General features: G+C 41.2%; 1 protein-coding gene across 10 annotated transcripts in view; it reads right to left on the bottom strand.

Annotated features, from left to right (window-relative positions):
• TNRC6C (trinucleotide repeat containing adaptor 6C) overlaps positions 1–17295 on the bottom strand; it is a 316377-nt gene that overhangs the window by 46762 nt on the left and 252320 nt on the right. For all 10 annotated transcript variants that reach the window (XM_061377035.1, XM_061377036.1, XM_061377039.1 and 7 more), the window contains one exon: positions 8332–8658. In XM_061377035.1, the coding sequence (XP_061233019.1) occupies positions 8332–8658 (327 nt within the window). The remainder of the gene's footprint in view (positions 1–8331; positions 8659–17295) is intronic.

The following is a 17295-nucleotide window of genomic DNA, read 5'->3' as shown; positions in this document are numbered from 1 at the left end:
TGCTGCAGCCTGTGCTGGCAGAGAGCATCTGCTCCCTTCCACGAGCCCCATCTTGTAGCAACCTTGACAGGGCACGTGTCTGAGAAATCTGAACTTCTTACAGATATCTGCACAGTGGAAAAGGGGATTGGAGAGGTCACACAGAACACTCACCTGATCCAAGGAACCATTCCTCATACATACTAGGTGACATCTACCCAACACACCAAGGAAGAAGCCCTCCAGCAACGGAGACTGCACATTGCCAAGTGCTCTATCTCACTTCTTTAGATAGCTTTCATATTGGCACGTTTTTCCTAATGTCTAACCTTAATCTTCCTTGTTGAAATTTAAGTCCATTATTTCTTATCTGATCCATCACAGGCATACAGAACAGATCACTTCTTCCCTGCAGCAATCATTTAGGTATTCCTGCATTTATAACTCCAGTCTCCCTCTGACTTAAGAGCTCCAATTCCTTCACACCTTGCAAGGCTTGTTTCTGTTGCATTCCTCTGCACTTCTCCCAGCTGCTTTACCTCCTTCTGAAGGCACAGTACCACCCCCAAACTGAACTCAATATTCAGAGGCCTTATCAGAAGTGCCTCACGGAAAGCAGCACTGTTCACATCCCTCAGTATGTCTGTCTTCTTTTCAACAGTGTGGCACTATTAATCTATTTACCCTGTGACCAACCCCAGATCCGTATCTGCAGTGTGATACTCACATATCCATGTCTGTGTACAGAGCTGGTCTGGCCAAAAGAAAGAACGTTTCCCTTTTATTTCTTATTCCATTACACATTTTTGTCACCGCTGTCATTTACAGCCAAAACACTGATGCAGACACTGAAGAATACAAATCTGCACTCTCACTGAAATGTTCTCATCCTGCCAGGAAGGACTGAGAGCTGCTCCCTGCCTACATCCTCCTGAGCAGTTACAGCACTTGTCACAATAGTATTGTCTTATACTTCCCACTTATTTGCACCACCACACAGAAAGTCTGCTGAGGTGCTATCACAGGCAGGGCAAAGTTGACTTCTAGGGCATGATCTCCCTCCTAATTTCGCCTGTTGCACCCCTGACCGGGAACTACTCTCCACTGGCATGACATCCTCTCCACAAACCCGTGCTGGCTCTGCCCTTCTCTTGCAAAGCTCTGAAGGCACAAAACTAGCTGCTTTGGTTATTATTTCTAGTATCATTCTAGCAGATTGATCTGCAATCCCTCAGTCTCCTCATTCTCACATTCCAATATTGGTTGGTTGATCTACTCACGCTCTAAAGGAATGTCAGTGGGCCAGAGTGCTCCAACCCACCCTCTATGCAGTCCACTATGAACTCCAGCACTTCCAGACACCTGGAAACATTTTATTTCCTTACACACTCTAACTCACTGTAGCCTTAGGTCTATGTCTATCATTAGTTTACTTATGCAGGGAAAACTCAGTCAAAGTATCACTGATGCCATCTGTCAATGGTTCTCCCTGCTGACCCTCAGACCAGTTCCACTAGCCTTCCTTTTACTGCTAAGGCACTTACAGAAACATTATATTTTTGTTGGGTTTTGGGTTCTCCCCCCACCCCAACAACTACAAGTATCTTTGGTTTTTATGTGTTTCTCGTAGTATCATACCTGTTTCCTGAGCTGTACCAATTCAGCTTTCCAAGAACTTCCACATGACATTACTCCCTTTCTGCTCTTCCCAAGGACCTAATTCTGATTTCCTGGTCACTTTGACCTTAGTTTCTTCCTATCTTTGACTTCACCACCACCAGAGACAGGTCCTGCAACTCAGCCTCTTCACGTGGTTTGCAGAAAACTGCCATCTGCACAGTGCAACAACTTGCCAGATTGTCTCCCAACCTTTTTTCCCCGCAGACACCCTGGCAGTTCATGTCTCTGGCTCACAGCAGAGCACAGCCATCTACAGTAAAGCTGGAGGTAGGATGCAGGTTTGTGATTCTAAAGCAACATTCTAAAGCAAGATTCTTTTGCACAGCCCCACTCTTTGGAAGCGAGGACAGCAGAACTCTAAAGGCATCTCAGCTATTTAGCCTTTACAGATGCCTGTTTTTCTTTCTCCCAGTAAAAAATTCTAATCTCTGACATATAAATTCGAAGCAGCGGATTTATTTTTCACGCTCGGCTGCCTGATGTCAGATAACACACACAATGCAGAAAAATTCATTCCAAAGATTAGTTTACTGATGAGGTTTTACCATCATTTTTCATTCATAATGCCTGTATTTGTGCTACACAGAGCTTGCTACTTCTCCATCTATATTCAAAGCACTATATGGAATTCCTCAACATTTACATGGGAAACAAAACCCTTTTGTGGCTGAGCCTCACTTCCCACAGACTTTCTCATTATTGCATTTCAGAGTATGCTCATCACTCCAGAGCACATCCAGGCAGTACTGCCTAGATCCCATCTCCATGTTAACTGCTACATTTTTGTCCTTGTACAATGTTTTTTAACTTCCTTTTGTCTAAACATGTACATGTCACCAGTGACCTTCGGGAAGAGTGCCTGATCTCCAGGGACATGGGGTCCCAAATGCTAAACAAAGCCCCTAGGAACGAAATGAGAAGAAAGCAGTGCAGTCCCTGCTCATGCAACCTCTGGCAGTACCTTAGGCATCCCTTTATAACACTAACTTCATGAGAGAAGATGTAATCGAAACAAATTCTAGTCATTTTTGTGCTTTCTTATACAAATGGCATAACATCATATCTGATCCCATTAGTAGGAGAACTTTTACACAGCCACATCGCAGAAGCTTTGTGTACAGTGATGAGCTGTACAGTGAACTGCTCGTGGCTAACACCTAGTCAAGTGATGAAAAAACTGGAAGCTGTTAGGAGTTTTGATATAGATAATAAGCATTATGTGTTTGCTATATACAGTTACCTTCCACAGAAGTAGTATAAATAGCTGATTCTTGTGTTCACAAGGGAGTATCACCCTGCTAGTTCCTTCACCTGAGATCAAAAGCTACAACATAGCACATGTTCCAGGTATTATGTAGTATACTTTTAAAAAGTGTATTTGCTATACAGAGTGTGAAATTACATACATACAAAATGTGCAAGCAAGAGGAATAAATGTACTCTCTAACCCCTGATCTCTACTTTATAACATTTAGTAGTTTATTCCATATAAAAAACTCTATTTAAGGAAGATCCACAATAAATCAATTTCTAAAGTTTCCTGGTTTAATTGTGTAACTTTTCAACTAAAACAAAAACCACAGCAATGTTCAGCCAGCAAAGATATTCTGCTAATGGAATTACAGAATATGGGCCCAAAGAGATAAAAATTCAGCAAACATTTCCATAAAGGCAGCTTTCACGTACTTTATTTGCCAAGAAACCCACCCGTTTGCCATGCTGTCAGGAAATCAAGCTAAACCTTATTTCAAACTGCTGAAATGAGACTTTGTTCATACACTTTGGAACTACTTTTGCATACATGGGCCTTACCTAGCATCAGCACAGTGTACAATGAGCTAAACTGGGCCATCATTCAAACATGCTTTTAGCATGAAGGTCACTACTCCAATGAAACACCTGGATGTCAAAGCTTATCTGTGTTTTCCAGCTATATTGACTGGGTTTAGGAAAGATATTATCTCTCCCTAAAACCTTTCTCCAGATTTGATTTTGCAACTGCATAGAATTGCCCTATTAGAAGTAACTCTAAATAAGCCACAGTTATAGCAAGGGGGTTGGAACCAGATGATCTTAAGGTCCTTTCCAACCCTAACTATTCTATGATTCTGTGTTTGAAATCAGTATTATTAGATATGATTTTAACAGTAAGCATGGGGTTTTTCACCTTTCTTACTAGAAAAAAAACATCTAACACAAAATGAATACAAACAGATCTGTAAGAAGAGTTAACCTGCTGCACAACAGCAACTTCCAACTGTCCTCAACACCAACACGACCATACCTGTGCCACAAGCATGAATATGCAAACTGCAGCTAAGGAAATACTGAAACATGAATAGAGCTTCGAGCTTCATAAAAAGAAGAAAGTTCAGCACAGAATGGGACATCAACCGACAGCAGGAAAATAAACCTCTAACTGCTGGCAAATCCTCACTTCCCAGGAAACAAGAGATAGCACAAATTAAAAGCTCAACTCTTCAGTTTCCACAATGCTTGTGTGGTTTTGCATTTTGATGAATGACTTGCTTTCACTTCTTTTTAAGACTCTGGAAACATGTTACAGCTCCCTTCCACAAAACACTCCACTCACTGAAGTTTTATCATGGCTCCTGCAGGACATGGCACGCTCCTGTTGAGTTGATGGATGCTGGTTTCACATTGCTGAGTTGCAGAAAAGTAAAAGGCATCTTCAAGAAAAACTGCTTATTTCTTTTGATCTTTGTTCTTACAATCATCAAACGCACAGGGGCTGCCTGGAGACTCCTATACAAACTTCACAATTTGTAAAGAGACAAAGGAGGATACATTACTTGCTATTTTTAATCTCCCATGGTGGCTTTCAGAAATTACCTAAATTATTTGAGATCACGTGGCAAAAAGACCTTTCCACTAATGCCTCACATCTTAATGAAGGAAATGAAGTATTCACCACATTTACTGGAGTTAGTTGGCAAACTGGGGAGAGAAGAGATTAAAAGCTCCATCTCTATGTAAAAATAACAAACTCAATTAGATACCAGAATATTGCTCATGAACTGCACCTTTCCTTCGGCCTAATCCTGCAAAGGATTAACTACCAAGGGAACATCTGAAGAATATACACTGTAGCTCAAGATAAAGTTCCAGACAGGTAACCATTCTATACAAAATGCTCTAAAGTAGTGCAGAAAACAGTTTCATCATAGTTAACAATCAATAAAAGACTGTTTTCAAGGGGTAAGTTTCTAAAACAGTCTATGCAGTTTATACAATTATTATATTTTATTTGTTTTAATTTCTTAAGTTTGTCTAGTTCATGTTTTGGAGATTGCCTTAAACGAGAAACAAAAAATCACTATTCTCATCCACTTCACTGGTATTTATGGATGATAAACCCAACAAGGAATATATATATTAGTGGTCATTAATTCCCACTTGACTTACATTGGTAGAACATCCTTTTTAATTCATCACGCTGCAGTTAGAGTTCTGATAAGTGCTTTGGTTAGGGCAAGAGCGTAGATAAGAGAGACTGCTAATAAGAGAATAAAGAGATAAAACAACGTAATTTTTACAGTGAAGAGGCTGGCAATGCCTCTCTAGCAGCATTCCTTCCATCCAGGTAGTTATAAACAGGGCCTGGAAGGAACGTGGCTGCATAATTTCAAGTTAACTCTGAAGGAATATGACCCCATAAAAAGAAAAGCTACAGACATGAATTTCCATTAAGGATCTTCTGGATACAAGATGCTGGTGTACGAGGATACTGGCTCCATGATTAATACCAGGTCATCCATAAAAAGAAAGTTACTGTTGCTCATCAAGACTATAATGAAGCCACATATGGAGACTTCCTTGGGCAGTCCACAGCCCAGGTGTAGCAAGCTCTGGTTAGGCACTCAGAGCCACCAGAAAGGGAGAAAACCCTAAGCAGTGAGGTGCTGCTGACTGCCTTCACACTTTGAAGATGTCCAACAACAGCCATGAAGTGATCACTCTTCTGCAATACAGGTGCTGTTCAGACAGACAAAATACCTGTGTATGTGCAGCAGGCACCCAACACCGATTCTTCTGGACAGCTTTAGATTCTTTTTGTCCCTTCCCTTCTTTTCCCCTGAGAACTACTTGAAAAGACATCTTAGTAAATTAAATACCCAGGGAACCAGAGGGACATTTAAAGCAATATAGTTCCTACTGATGGAAAGAGGAGGAAGGTAAAAGGTTTCCCTCTGACAAAGTACTGCTCAGTGAGAATCCTCATGTTTAAAATTCTTTCTTTTCATACTCACAAAAATATGACCCAGTTTGAACTAAATTTCATGGAAAATTCCTAACTTAAGTGCTGGAGGATTTTGGGAATACCATCATTATTGCTAAGGCTAACAGTCACTCAAATCCTAACAGCTGAGATGAATAGGTTTTGGCCTTCCCTGGATATTCTTACTTTGCTCTTTATGCTCATCAAGGTGAAGGCAAAGCCATTATGAGAGACCAAGTAAGACTGGAGTAGAAGTGAGCTATTCCACACTCCTCCTAGCCTCACCAAGCAGCCAGACACATTGTCATTATAACCTGAGCTAGGTAGGTTTAGTCTTCCCTCCTGCTCATAGTAAGTGAACTAATGCTCCACCTACTGGAAAGAGAACTAAATGAGCTCTAGTACTCAGCAAGCTCGCTCTGTGAGGAAGATGCAACCATTTCAGTCTCAAAACACGGTCTCTTTCTGTGAGCAGCCAAGGATTTAGCTTGTCTAAGATTCTCTTCCCTGCTCCAAGAACTGTGCATGGATTCTCTGGTGCCTTTGAAAGCTTTTTGTATGATTTTACATAGTAAACAACAATCTGACAATTCTGACTCTGCATTAATTGCTTTCAAGTGATTGCTGAGTTTGACATAGGTTAACTTTGGGCAATATGGAACACAATATGAAACCGAAAAGCGGCTGCTCTCCTCTTCCTCTCATTTGTACCAGCTTTCACTGCATTCTGCTTACAATGAAGTAACAAAAGAACAAAAACCCGAAATAATTCAACAGCGTAAAACATTTGCTGACAGTTTCTGCAGCCTGTCAGCCTGGCAACTAGTGCTTATTTTATATAGCAAGTTCAAATAAGAATAGGGAAAAGAAGTCTAAAACCTCAGGCAGAGACGCATCCAGCATGATCCAAGTCAGACAGCTAATGCTGCACTCTTTCAAGTCAAGTTCTTTTATGGATTATGTTATGATTTATGGTAGACTTCATTTAATGATTTACCGCATGTTTCGTAAACATCTAGGATGTTTCAGATACATCTATAATGATGTTTGGAAGACATCTCGTACTGACCCTCAGACAGCCTGAGCCACTTGAGCTTGTCAATCTGCCTCTACTATAGAAATCATTACTGGATTTCTGAAAATAATAAACATATATATTAATCTAACATAGAACATTAGTCTGACAGTTTACGAACATCTCCAAATCAGAAAGGAGCCATAACTGCCAGCCACCATCCCTGCTGCTATGCTTTGCAAAGAGAATGCTGCTCTAACTGGTGCGAACTCACTACTCTCCCTCTCACTAAAGTCAAATCCTGAAGACTACAAGTAGAACCTGCTTCCTCCCTAAGAACCCCAACATTTAAGTAAATGAACTATTGTTTTATTTTGCCTTTTCAGATTTCTCTTTCTGGAGAGTAAGTAGCTGAGTATGTTCAAATGCATCTCAATAACCATAAAAGGCTTCATTTCCAAGAGTGGCGATTTTCTTATCTAGCTAGAACTTCTAAGGACAACACCAAATAATTTTCTCTGCTGGAGTTCAGCTCAGCAGCAAGTACAGCAGAATAGTGAAAGATTCATTAATGCCCAAAGGGAAAACCTGCAGACAGTTCAGAACCAAATTTTGTGATGTTTGACACATTAATGAGTGATAATGAGCAACACTTGAGATCATACAGAAATTACTAATATCCAAGAAATCAAACCCCCTTGTGGGACTTACTTCAGATAACCTTTTCTAAGCCATAGATAACTATATCTTAGAACACTCCCTGCTTTGCTAAACATGACATACACACAAAGGCACGATGAAAAAGGTGATACACACCAAACACTGGCTAAGCTCATCTCCACTACAGAAGCTAAATGATCTCTAGCACAGAAGGGCAAATAAGAAGAGAGCTGCTGCTTTTCTCATTAGCAGCTTCAGTACTTTACCCAATGTGAAAATAACAATTGACAACATAAGCACGCAAAGGCATAGAAGCGTCACAATATAAGCCAAGTTCCTATTTCTTATTTTCCTGTAATTATATGCAAAATTATCTTTTAAAAGGCATTAAAATTGCCAAAACAATATGTGAAATCTTGGAAATAACCTAAATCAACAATGCTTCTGTAAGAATGATCACTAAAGAAATCCTTGCATTTCCTGAGGACTGCATCCATTATAGCTATCAAAGAAACAGAAAACAACTGCAAGAGAACCCCACAAGTGTGAGCTTCTAAATAGGTAAGAGAATGTTTTCAGACTGGATCCAGGAAATGACACACTGTATTCTGCAAGAAAAAGAGCATACACTTGGCTGGAAATCCTGATTATTTAAAGACAATTCTGAACATTCCTTAAGTTTCTGCAACACTTGTGCTAACAGTGGAGTGCAGAACTACATAAAGGAGTTGATATCCCACCAGGCTTCAGTTCTTACCTGTTTGGGTCTTACTGGGATGATGCTGTCCACCTGCTCCTTGCTGCGGAGGAGGACTTGCCCCTGCTTGGCCAGTTCCTTGCGCTGGGCTGGTGCCGGTCAGAGTCCCGGCGGGCAGTGGCTGGCCCCGCTTTAGGAGCTGCTTCTGTTCTTGCTGGCGGAAGCGTGGAGGCACCTCACGAGGCAGGTAACGGGATGCAGTTGGCTGCTGCCCATTTGCAGACGCACGCTTGCCATTGCTGCTGTTGGTAATAGTGCTGGTGGAAGTACTGGTACCGGTACCGGCAGGTTGGGGCTGGCTTAAACTGGTCTTAATAGGTTCTGGCACTACACAGAAAAGAACAAAACCAGAAATGGCTTTAGTATCAGAAAAGTTGTGTTTGGTGGGGTTTATTCTGTACCTGAGAAACAGATAATGCTTTTCAGCCTCCCAAACAACAGCTGGCAAAATAAGTGAGGGTTTACCTCCCCATGAGGGTGCTGAGGCGCTGGCACAGGGTGCCCAGAGAAGCTGTGGCTGCCCCATCCCTGGCAGTGCTCAAGGCCAGGTTGGACACAGGGGCTTGATTCTATCGACTATAAAATACATAAGGAATACATTCTAAATAAAACAGTGTTAAGACCAGAACTCAGGTTAGTGCACTACTATACTATGTATGTAGCCTCCTGAAACATTTTATGTAACAGTTTTGAAACCTACATCTAAAAAACCACGTTTGGTACAGCTGTAAACTTTATGTACCAGAATACAGCTGATAAAGGCCCCACCTCCTTGCGAGAGCCTACAGGTCTGGTTTTAATGGTACAAAGCCCTGGCCTTACCTCCCACCTTTCCCACTCCACAGGCTGCATGAGAAGTCAGCAGCACACAGCAGAGATGCTGGTTACTATATACCTGGTACCCACTACACAAAAGGAGAGACCACATCAGCAGGCAACTGAGCAATTCCTATATACACAACCAAGTTCACATATTAAATACTGCCTCAACTCTTTCCTTTTCCATAGTTTTCACCACTTCTTTAGTACCAGGACAAAATACAATATCCTATAAACACTACTGGTATAAAAACAGCGTAAGGTTTTAAAAATAAGGATAAAATCTGGTGATTCTCTGCTTAGGCATTGCCTGTTACAGTGTCTGAAGCTTTTATTCCTTACTGCAACAAATTGGTATGGTTTAGAACAGGAGGAGCAGAAAGAGAAGATGTGACAATTCAGTACTAAACAGGATCTCATTTAAACTGCATGGCAAGCTACTGCACCCATCCAGAGCACCCACTGCCTTTTTTTAGTTCAGCAATTCTTCAGTTTTGGATCCGAGACTGCTAATACTAACATCAAATCACACTGCTTATACCCAAGAAAGCATAAATTTGCAGACTCCTAATGATCTCCTAAAAAAACAAGTTAAGAAACCTGTTCAGCACTCACACAAAGCTTTTGCTTTCTTGTCGCCTTTGTATAAAGCATTTCCAGACCCCAGTCTTCTACATTTGCACTCCAGGCATATCTTTGATAAGCTCCATATTAACCTTGCCTTAAATAAGCAGGCCAGCGCCACCCCAGTCTGAGGTGGGGTTTACCAGCACAGCTTGGTGCAGAGAAGACAGCAGTCCTGGGTCTCTTGGGGCACAGCCACAAGCCTGTTGGGATGAGGACACCGGGAGCCGAGTGGCATGGCATAGGCTGGGAACACACACTGGTTTGCTCATCTCACTTGGTAGCACCGACCAGGGGTGCTCAGTCACCCAGAAGAAGCCATTCGGGCTTCCTAGACATGCAGAACCAAGTACTCCTCTGGCTCATCACAAGCCATATCCAACAAGTGCAAAGTTGTACCTCGTATCATTGTACATAAGGCATAAACCCAGCACCGAGCCTCCCTCCAGGGTTTGACACACCCAAAGAACTGATGGATGTCCACAGCAGCAGCAGTGAACAGGCATCATGGTGCTGTTAAGCAGGGTTTCAAAGCAAGGAGGGGCTCGGACAGGTGAAAATACACCAAGTTTGACAGCAAACATCAGCACTTTGCTTCTGCCTTTGGAAAGCCTAAATAACCTTTCACCTCTGCTTATTTCTATCACAAAAAAAGAACCCTGAATACATAAAAATGTACCAGTAATATCTGAAGAATAGAGAATAAAATAAAACCTTCTTTGCTTTTCCAAAATACACCACGAGCTTCAAAAACCAAGTTTATTCCAACTCTGACAATTAAAAAATACAATAAAAATCTAAAAAAAGATTTAAAGAAAACTTTACAATGGCACAAAATACAGAATAATTCATTTTAAATCTCAAATTTCCATATTCAATACGTATGTGAAAACTATTTTGCTTTCAGTATACATCTGTCACCCATCAATACATAATATTACTTAAACGGATCTCTTCTAAGACCTGTTGATTTTACCTTTCTACCTGGCCTTCAAGAAACAACAGGATAACCTATGAAACTGATCCTCTGAATGACTGAAATACTGATGAATGGGAAAATCAGAGATCCTGTGGTATTACTATTACTACTATTATTATAGAGATGTAAGCATTTACAAACATTGTACTCTCTACTTCTGCAGAGGATGAAGCTGTTTCCTTGCAATTTGATCGCAAGATTGAGAAAGCACACTCCAGACATAGTCTGCTCCACAAAAACAATTAACCATTGCAGCCAGGAAGCTTCTCCGACTGGGAAAACAGAACAGCCCACAGCCCTTGTGCCAGCAGAGCAGAGGGAATGCCAGGGAAGAGGAGGCAGAGGGGTAGGGCAGGAAGCCATGGCCAGGTGAGGATGGGGACTGCTCCCCAGTTGCCACCAAATGCATCTCCTGGATGCTTTTGCCATCCAACACCAAAGTACTCAAATGTCCTGGTCAGCTGGGGAAAGGCCTGGAAGGGACAAGCACATGGCAAAGGGAGAAACTGCAGCTTTCCCTAATATTTATTATTTAAACCAACTTAAACCAAGGAGTGATTTTCCCATGGAATTAAAGAAGTGTACAAGAGAATTAAACCCACTAATGGCACAATGCCAGCAGAGTCAGTGTTTGTTGGGTTCCAAGATTTTCTTAAGGAATATTAATTAATTGGAAACATCCTGCCCACGGCAGGGGGTTGGAACTGGATGAGCTTCAAGGTCTTCTCCAACCCAAACCAGTCTGGGCTTCTGTATTTCAGAGAGCAAGGCAGGCTGCTTTTTAGAAAGCAGTATATTCTCAGTACTGTATCTATCTATCACATCTGATACTTCCAAACAGGTGTGCATACATATGAATATAACCATCAGTAATGCAAGTCAAAGAGTCCACAACACCCTTTAGTGTAAATTAACAAAGCTGCTCCACTGCAAAGGTGTGGCCAGAGAAACCCGATTTCAGTGTTAGAAACAAATCTTTCCTTCTACGTATCTGAAGGACAGATAAAAGAACAAAGCCAATCAAAATACCAAAACCATTAGATTTTAGAATACTACTTCTGCATGCCAATATTACTGGGTTTTCTGTAATCAACACAGCAACGTGGGTTTTATTTTGTACATCAACATCTCCAAGACTAGTTCAGTGAAGCTGTTACACAAGCGCTGTGTATGCAAATCATGGTAGCCAGAAAATAACCATTTAATTATAATACTGACAGGACATACAGCAAAGAGAATGCACAGGAAGAGGTTTGATTCCCAAATTCCAGCTTTGTATCAGGCTAGAAATTAGCCTTTAAATACAGCATTAATATTTGGGGAATATATGCTACAAAGACAATAGGACTGGACTCTGAAAAACCTCCACACCTATTTATTAGTCATCTCCAGCAATGTTTAAACAGCAATTTTCCTTTGCTATGCACTGTGAGAAACACCTACCCTTCAAAGTGTCTGCATTAGATTCTTAATTATTAACTGCCATGGGATATTTGCTCTAAGAACCTCTTTATAAGCCTCTTAGACGTTCTCCTTCCTCCAAGGGATGTATTTCGAGACGATGGCTATCCCTTGCAGAACACACAATGTACAAAGACGTCATGTTTTAGCCAACTGCACGCTAAAAAAAGCGGAGCAGACAGGAACCTTTTGCATACGGTCAGCGGGGGCTGCCTGCGCCGCTGCCGCTGCTCTGTGCGCTCGATATTTAATCAGCCCCAAGGGCCAAGCTGCCAATCTGGAGAGAGCCCTCGCGGTCCCGCCAGAGCAGGCAGCCCACCCCTGCACCTCAAGTCATGCACTGTCACGGCTAATGTGAGGTTGGCAGCTGCGTGAAACCCAGGAATTAAAACGTGGCCTTAATGGCAAAATTTGCTTTAATGCTAAAAATATCGTTTCAAATGTAAGAGGGGGAAAGGATTGAATACAAAGTGATTTTCAGAACTAGCACACGATTAACTAGCACAAACATCGAAGTAGAAAGCCTCTTGCAAAATTACAATTAAGGGAGTAAAAGAAAAGCCTTGAGATTGCTTGCTCTTAAGATGTTTGTGATGGGTATCTGCTTATTCTGCATTCCGAGAGCTGTACATACACTAAACAATGAGCTTGCTTGTAATAATTATCAGTACTTAATGGTATCTAAACTTGTTAATCCAATTTTACCCAAACAAATCCAATAATTACTCCATATGCTTTTTGATGATTACAATCTCGGGAATCCCAACTGCATAAAAAAGTGTTACGAGCAATTGTAGGTGGATTTTATTAATATAATGAATAGGATCAGTCTAACAGATTTCAATTACAACAATAGCTTTTAAGTACATTTCTATGACATAAGGAAAGAACATGCATAAATGAAAGAAACTGGTTAAGCCACATAATACTGATTTATGGCTGCTTTTTCCTTTCATTCACCTCATTAACATTTCTCTATATTTCAGAAACCCCCACGCTCCTCTATAAAACTTGCATTTCTAAAGCCTTCAAGGACCAGACATTCCAGAAGAGAAACAGTTAAACCCAGAAATGCATTCTTGGCTGCTACTGTGACAGGATTTATTTACAGCTTCTATTAAACACAGCAGCTCCATTACAAAGTGCTGGATGTGAGAAGAATTTTTGATTATACAATGCCAATGCCTCACTGCGTTAAACATATCATGCCAGTGTATTATTTTTTTCCTTCAGCAATTCGTTCAGGTCATTGTTTGATGGGTTTATGAATTCATTACAGGAAACAGATGGATCCCATAATTCAGAGCTATTCTCCCAGCCAATCATATGGGCAATTTTTTTCCTCGTCTTTGCTCCCCCCTCCAAATCAACCTTAATGAAGCCACTTCCTCCATGTCCAATTCCCCGCACATACACACTGCAGTGAAGACTGGTGCTTATTAAAGCAACCTCCAAACACTAACTGCTTTCAAAATCAAGCCCATCAGGAGCACGCTCATACAGACACCCCCCCTCTGAAGTCAGACAGAAAGCCATGAACTTACCCAAGTCGGGCGAAGATAACCCCAAAAATATAGGATTGCAGTGGACAAAACCAGATCTCCTGATTAGTCAGAAATCCATTTTTATATGGTGAAAAAAGGCCTCCGTTAGGAAAAAAATGTTGCCCCCCCAATCTACTTTCAAAGGATGAATTTTCATTTAGCAAATTACCTCCTTTGTCTACTAAGCGCTGGTATTTTTTATCCACAGTGACATCTACTGGCAAAAGTACAGGTATTTCAGTAAACTACTGCATAAACCCAAGGTTTCTATACAAAAGTGGGTAATTTTCTGTCTGTACTTTCCTTTCCCCCAAGCACACAAACTCCTCCTGAAAGAAAAATGCAGAAAAGTTACAATCTAAAGCCAAGAGACACCCAAAATTAGGTTTGAATATTACCCAAAATGGCTTTAAACATGTCACCAGAAGCTGCAGTTTAACATCAAAGCCCACACTGAGGGTTAAAAGTGAAAATGCAAGTGTTATGATGGCCTTAGAACTTTACCACCATCTATTTAAAGAAATCCTCCGATTTTGTACCAGTTCCCAAACGTATCATTTATCCACTAGTCGGAATAAAGTCTTTTCCTGGTTTAACTTTATTCCCCTCCTTGCTCCCAAGTGACGACGACAATGCATCTTCTGCTTCCTCTTCCAGACATTTCCACTTCCCTGACTTTTGCAACATCTCCTGCCTCCTTTTTCAGTCCTTCAGCATCCCACTTCTAATAACCTATTTTTCCAACAGTCTCTACAGACTTCTCTCTCTCACTTCTACCAGTTTAGTCCTTGTACACGGAACTTGAATTGGTAACTAGGAAATTCCAAGTCAGACTAGGAATCTAGAGGACGCTGCAAAGCTCATGGAAAACCTTTAAATCAATTGTTAGGATTTCTCAACCACCTTCAACAACCCAATTTTGTGTAATTTAGTGGTAGGAGATAATCCTACCTAGGAAGTTCCTTGAAAAGACTATCCAATCCCTCATCCCTTCTCCAGCCTCCTCTGCTTTAGCAGGAGCAACGGTACATACCCACTGTGGCTGTACACTCAGTCTCAACCTCACACCTCCAGAAACCAGCTCTCATAGAATCACAGATTGGTTTGGGTTCCAAGCCAATGGAACTCATCCAGTTCCAATCCCATGCCACAGGCAGGGACACCTTCCACCAGACCAGGTTGCTCTGTCCAACCTAGTTTTGATTCTTAATAATTGCTACTGCTTACATGTTACTGAAACTGCAACTGATTAAAACTATTACTGCTGTTACACACTGTATAATGAATGAAACTTGGCAGAGCTTACAACTCCAGAGAAGAAAAAGGAATCAAAGCTCAGAATCCACCCATATAGAACTGCACCAGCCTAAACCCAAATCACAACTGAAAAGTCTTCTTTAAACAGCAGAAGAAAGAACAGGTTTTAAGAATCTGTTCCAAGAGGTATTTTATTCAGGACATACTTACAGGTGAAGGCTTTTCTGCTTGTTGTGGAGTAGTGTTTGAGTCATGTTTACCAGTGTGTTTGTTGGCTGATGGAGCTCTCCAACCATACAAAAATGGTTTTGGGTTTGCAGGAGAAGGTACCTATGTAAAGATGAATTCAAACCCTGCAGCTCCTAGTCTGATCTGCTCACCTGAACACACTTCACGGGCTTCATCAAGGTATGAGCATCATGTATTCTGTAACTATATCCAGCCATACAATCACAGCATGAGGTTAGCAGCTTAACTACCCACCATAAATTGATATATATATTTATTTATATATATTAAACATTGACATTTGTTATCTATTCAGGGGATTGCAGTTCACTCAAAAATGAATGTCTAATTTTGATGCTGAGAAACCTTTGAAAGTGTCATCCAGAAAGATTCTACAATCATCTGTGGAAAACCACTATTTTGAGAACATCGTGTGAACTTACAGGGCTCACAGCGACGAGCCAGTCACAAATCACCTTCCCAACAGTGAGACTCCCATATTACCTCTTTAAAAATTAAAGGTTTTGTTTTAATCCTTATTCCTGGATCTGCTAGAACCATGGAGATATTAAAGTGAGCTGGAAAATGTATTCTGTTCAGCTGCATATCTAATTTTTGAAGTACTAAACCAACTTTTGTTAAACAGACATTGGTGTTGGCAGTCCTGTGGGTTCTCCAAAGCTCCCCACTGCCAGCTGGCACAGTAACCAGAACACAGAATCATTAACTTCACACTACCATTTACTCTCTTCCCCTTTTTCTCTTCTCTCTGCATCCCAGGGTCTTCCTGCCAGGATGTGCGTATTTCAAGCATGTCTTAATAAACCCACCATTCCCCCAATCTCTTGATACCTGCCCCTCTCCATGGCACCTCTCAGCCCAACCTCTCTCTGTAAATAGAACTGTAAGAACTGAGGTTTCTAAGGGTATTTCCTTTGCTACAACTTGGGTGTCTCAATACACCCACTTTATCAGAACCATTTGAGATAGCCAAGCTTTCCCCAAATCTGTCCCTTGTTAGCTCTTACCATCTTTATCTCATCATCTTCTGGTTTTCTCCCCAATTCATTTAAGTACAGGTGTTACCTTCTTAACTGTTGGCTTTATGCAAAGGTCTGTAATAGGGAAGCATTCAGGACTTCATCAACACCACAAATCCTCTAACACCTACCCTCACACTCATTTGTCCCTCCCTCTGCTTAGACACAGTCATCTGCTTCAGTTCAAACAAATTCTCCCTGTTCCCTCACATTTTCCACCCATATCTCACCAGCCAAAGCTCTCTCTGTACATCTTAACTTTGTAATGGTTTCTGACATGACTTTTTACTTTGTATTGTCATAAGCAAATTGGGGAAATGTGAGCTAAATGTAAATTGGTTGAAACATTCTCTGGGAGAATCAGTGGTTTGCTGTCAAAACAGAAGTATGCTTCAGAATAGATTCCACGGGGACCTGATCCAAGCCTGCGCTGTTCTTTCATTAACAACCGGATGATGGACTAGAGAATCTCCATATTAAATCTGCCAATGACACCAAGCTGGGGAGAGAGAAGATGGGGGTGATCAGATTGCTGAGTGATAGGATCAGAACTCAGCCATGATAAATGAGAGAAGTTGTGTGAAAAAAGTGGCTGCAATCCAACGAGGAAAGTCATGTTATTAGGCAGGAAGAATTAAAAGTAGAACAGCAAACACCTCACCTCACAGCAGTTCTGCTGAAAAAGATGCAATGCTTCAGCAGATCACAAACTGAAGTAAAAAGATCAGGTTACTGTAAGAAGACAAATGTAATGGAATAAATAACCAGCTACAAGGCTCAAAGTATCCCTTCAACTTCAATCTGGTATCTTAGAGCCTTCACTAAGGCAGTGCCTGTACCTAGAGCTGACCATCTCTCTTCAAGAAAGAGCTGGACCACCCGGAGAGAGCACAAAAGAAAGAGGAATCTGGAAACATGGACTACCACAGCAGAGAGAAGGCAAAGGAGTAGTTCTGTCTAGAAGACAGTGAGTAGACAAAGCAAGAAAAAAATACAAAGGAGGAGGAGGAAA

Source organism: Neopsephotus bourkii, unplaced genomic scaffold (genome assembly GCF_033783945.1).
Source record: "Neopsephotus bourkii isolate Nb327-2 ecotype Australia unplaced genomic scaffold, CSIRO-AGI_Nbou_v1 NB_1749, whole genome shotgun sequence".
In the NCBI taxonomy this organism is placed as follows: Eukaryota; Metazoa; Chordata; class Aves; order Psittaciformes; family Psittacidae; genus Neopsephotus; species Neopsephotus bourkii.
The sequence above is the reverse complement of the archived record's forward strand: the minus strand, read 5'-3'. Positions and strand labels throughout refer to the sequence as shown.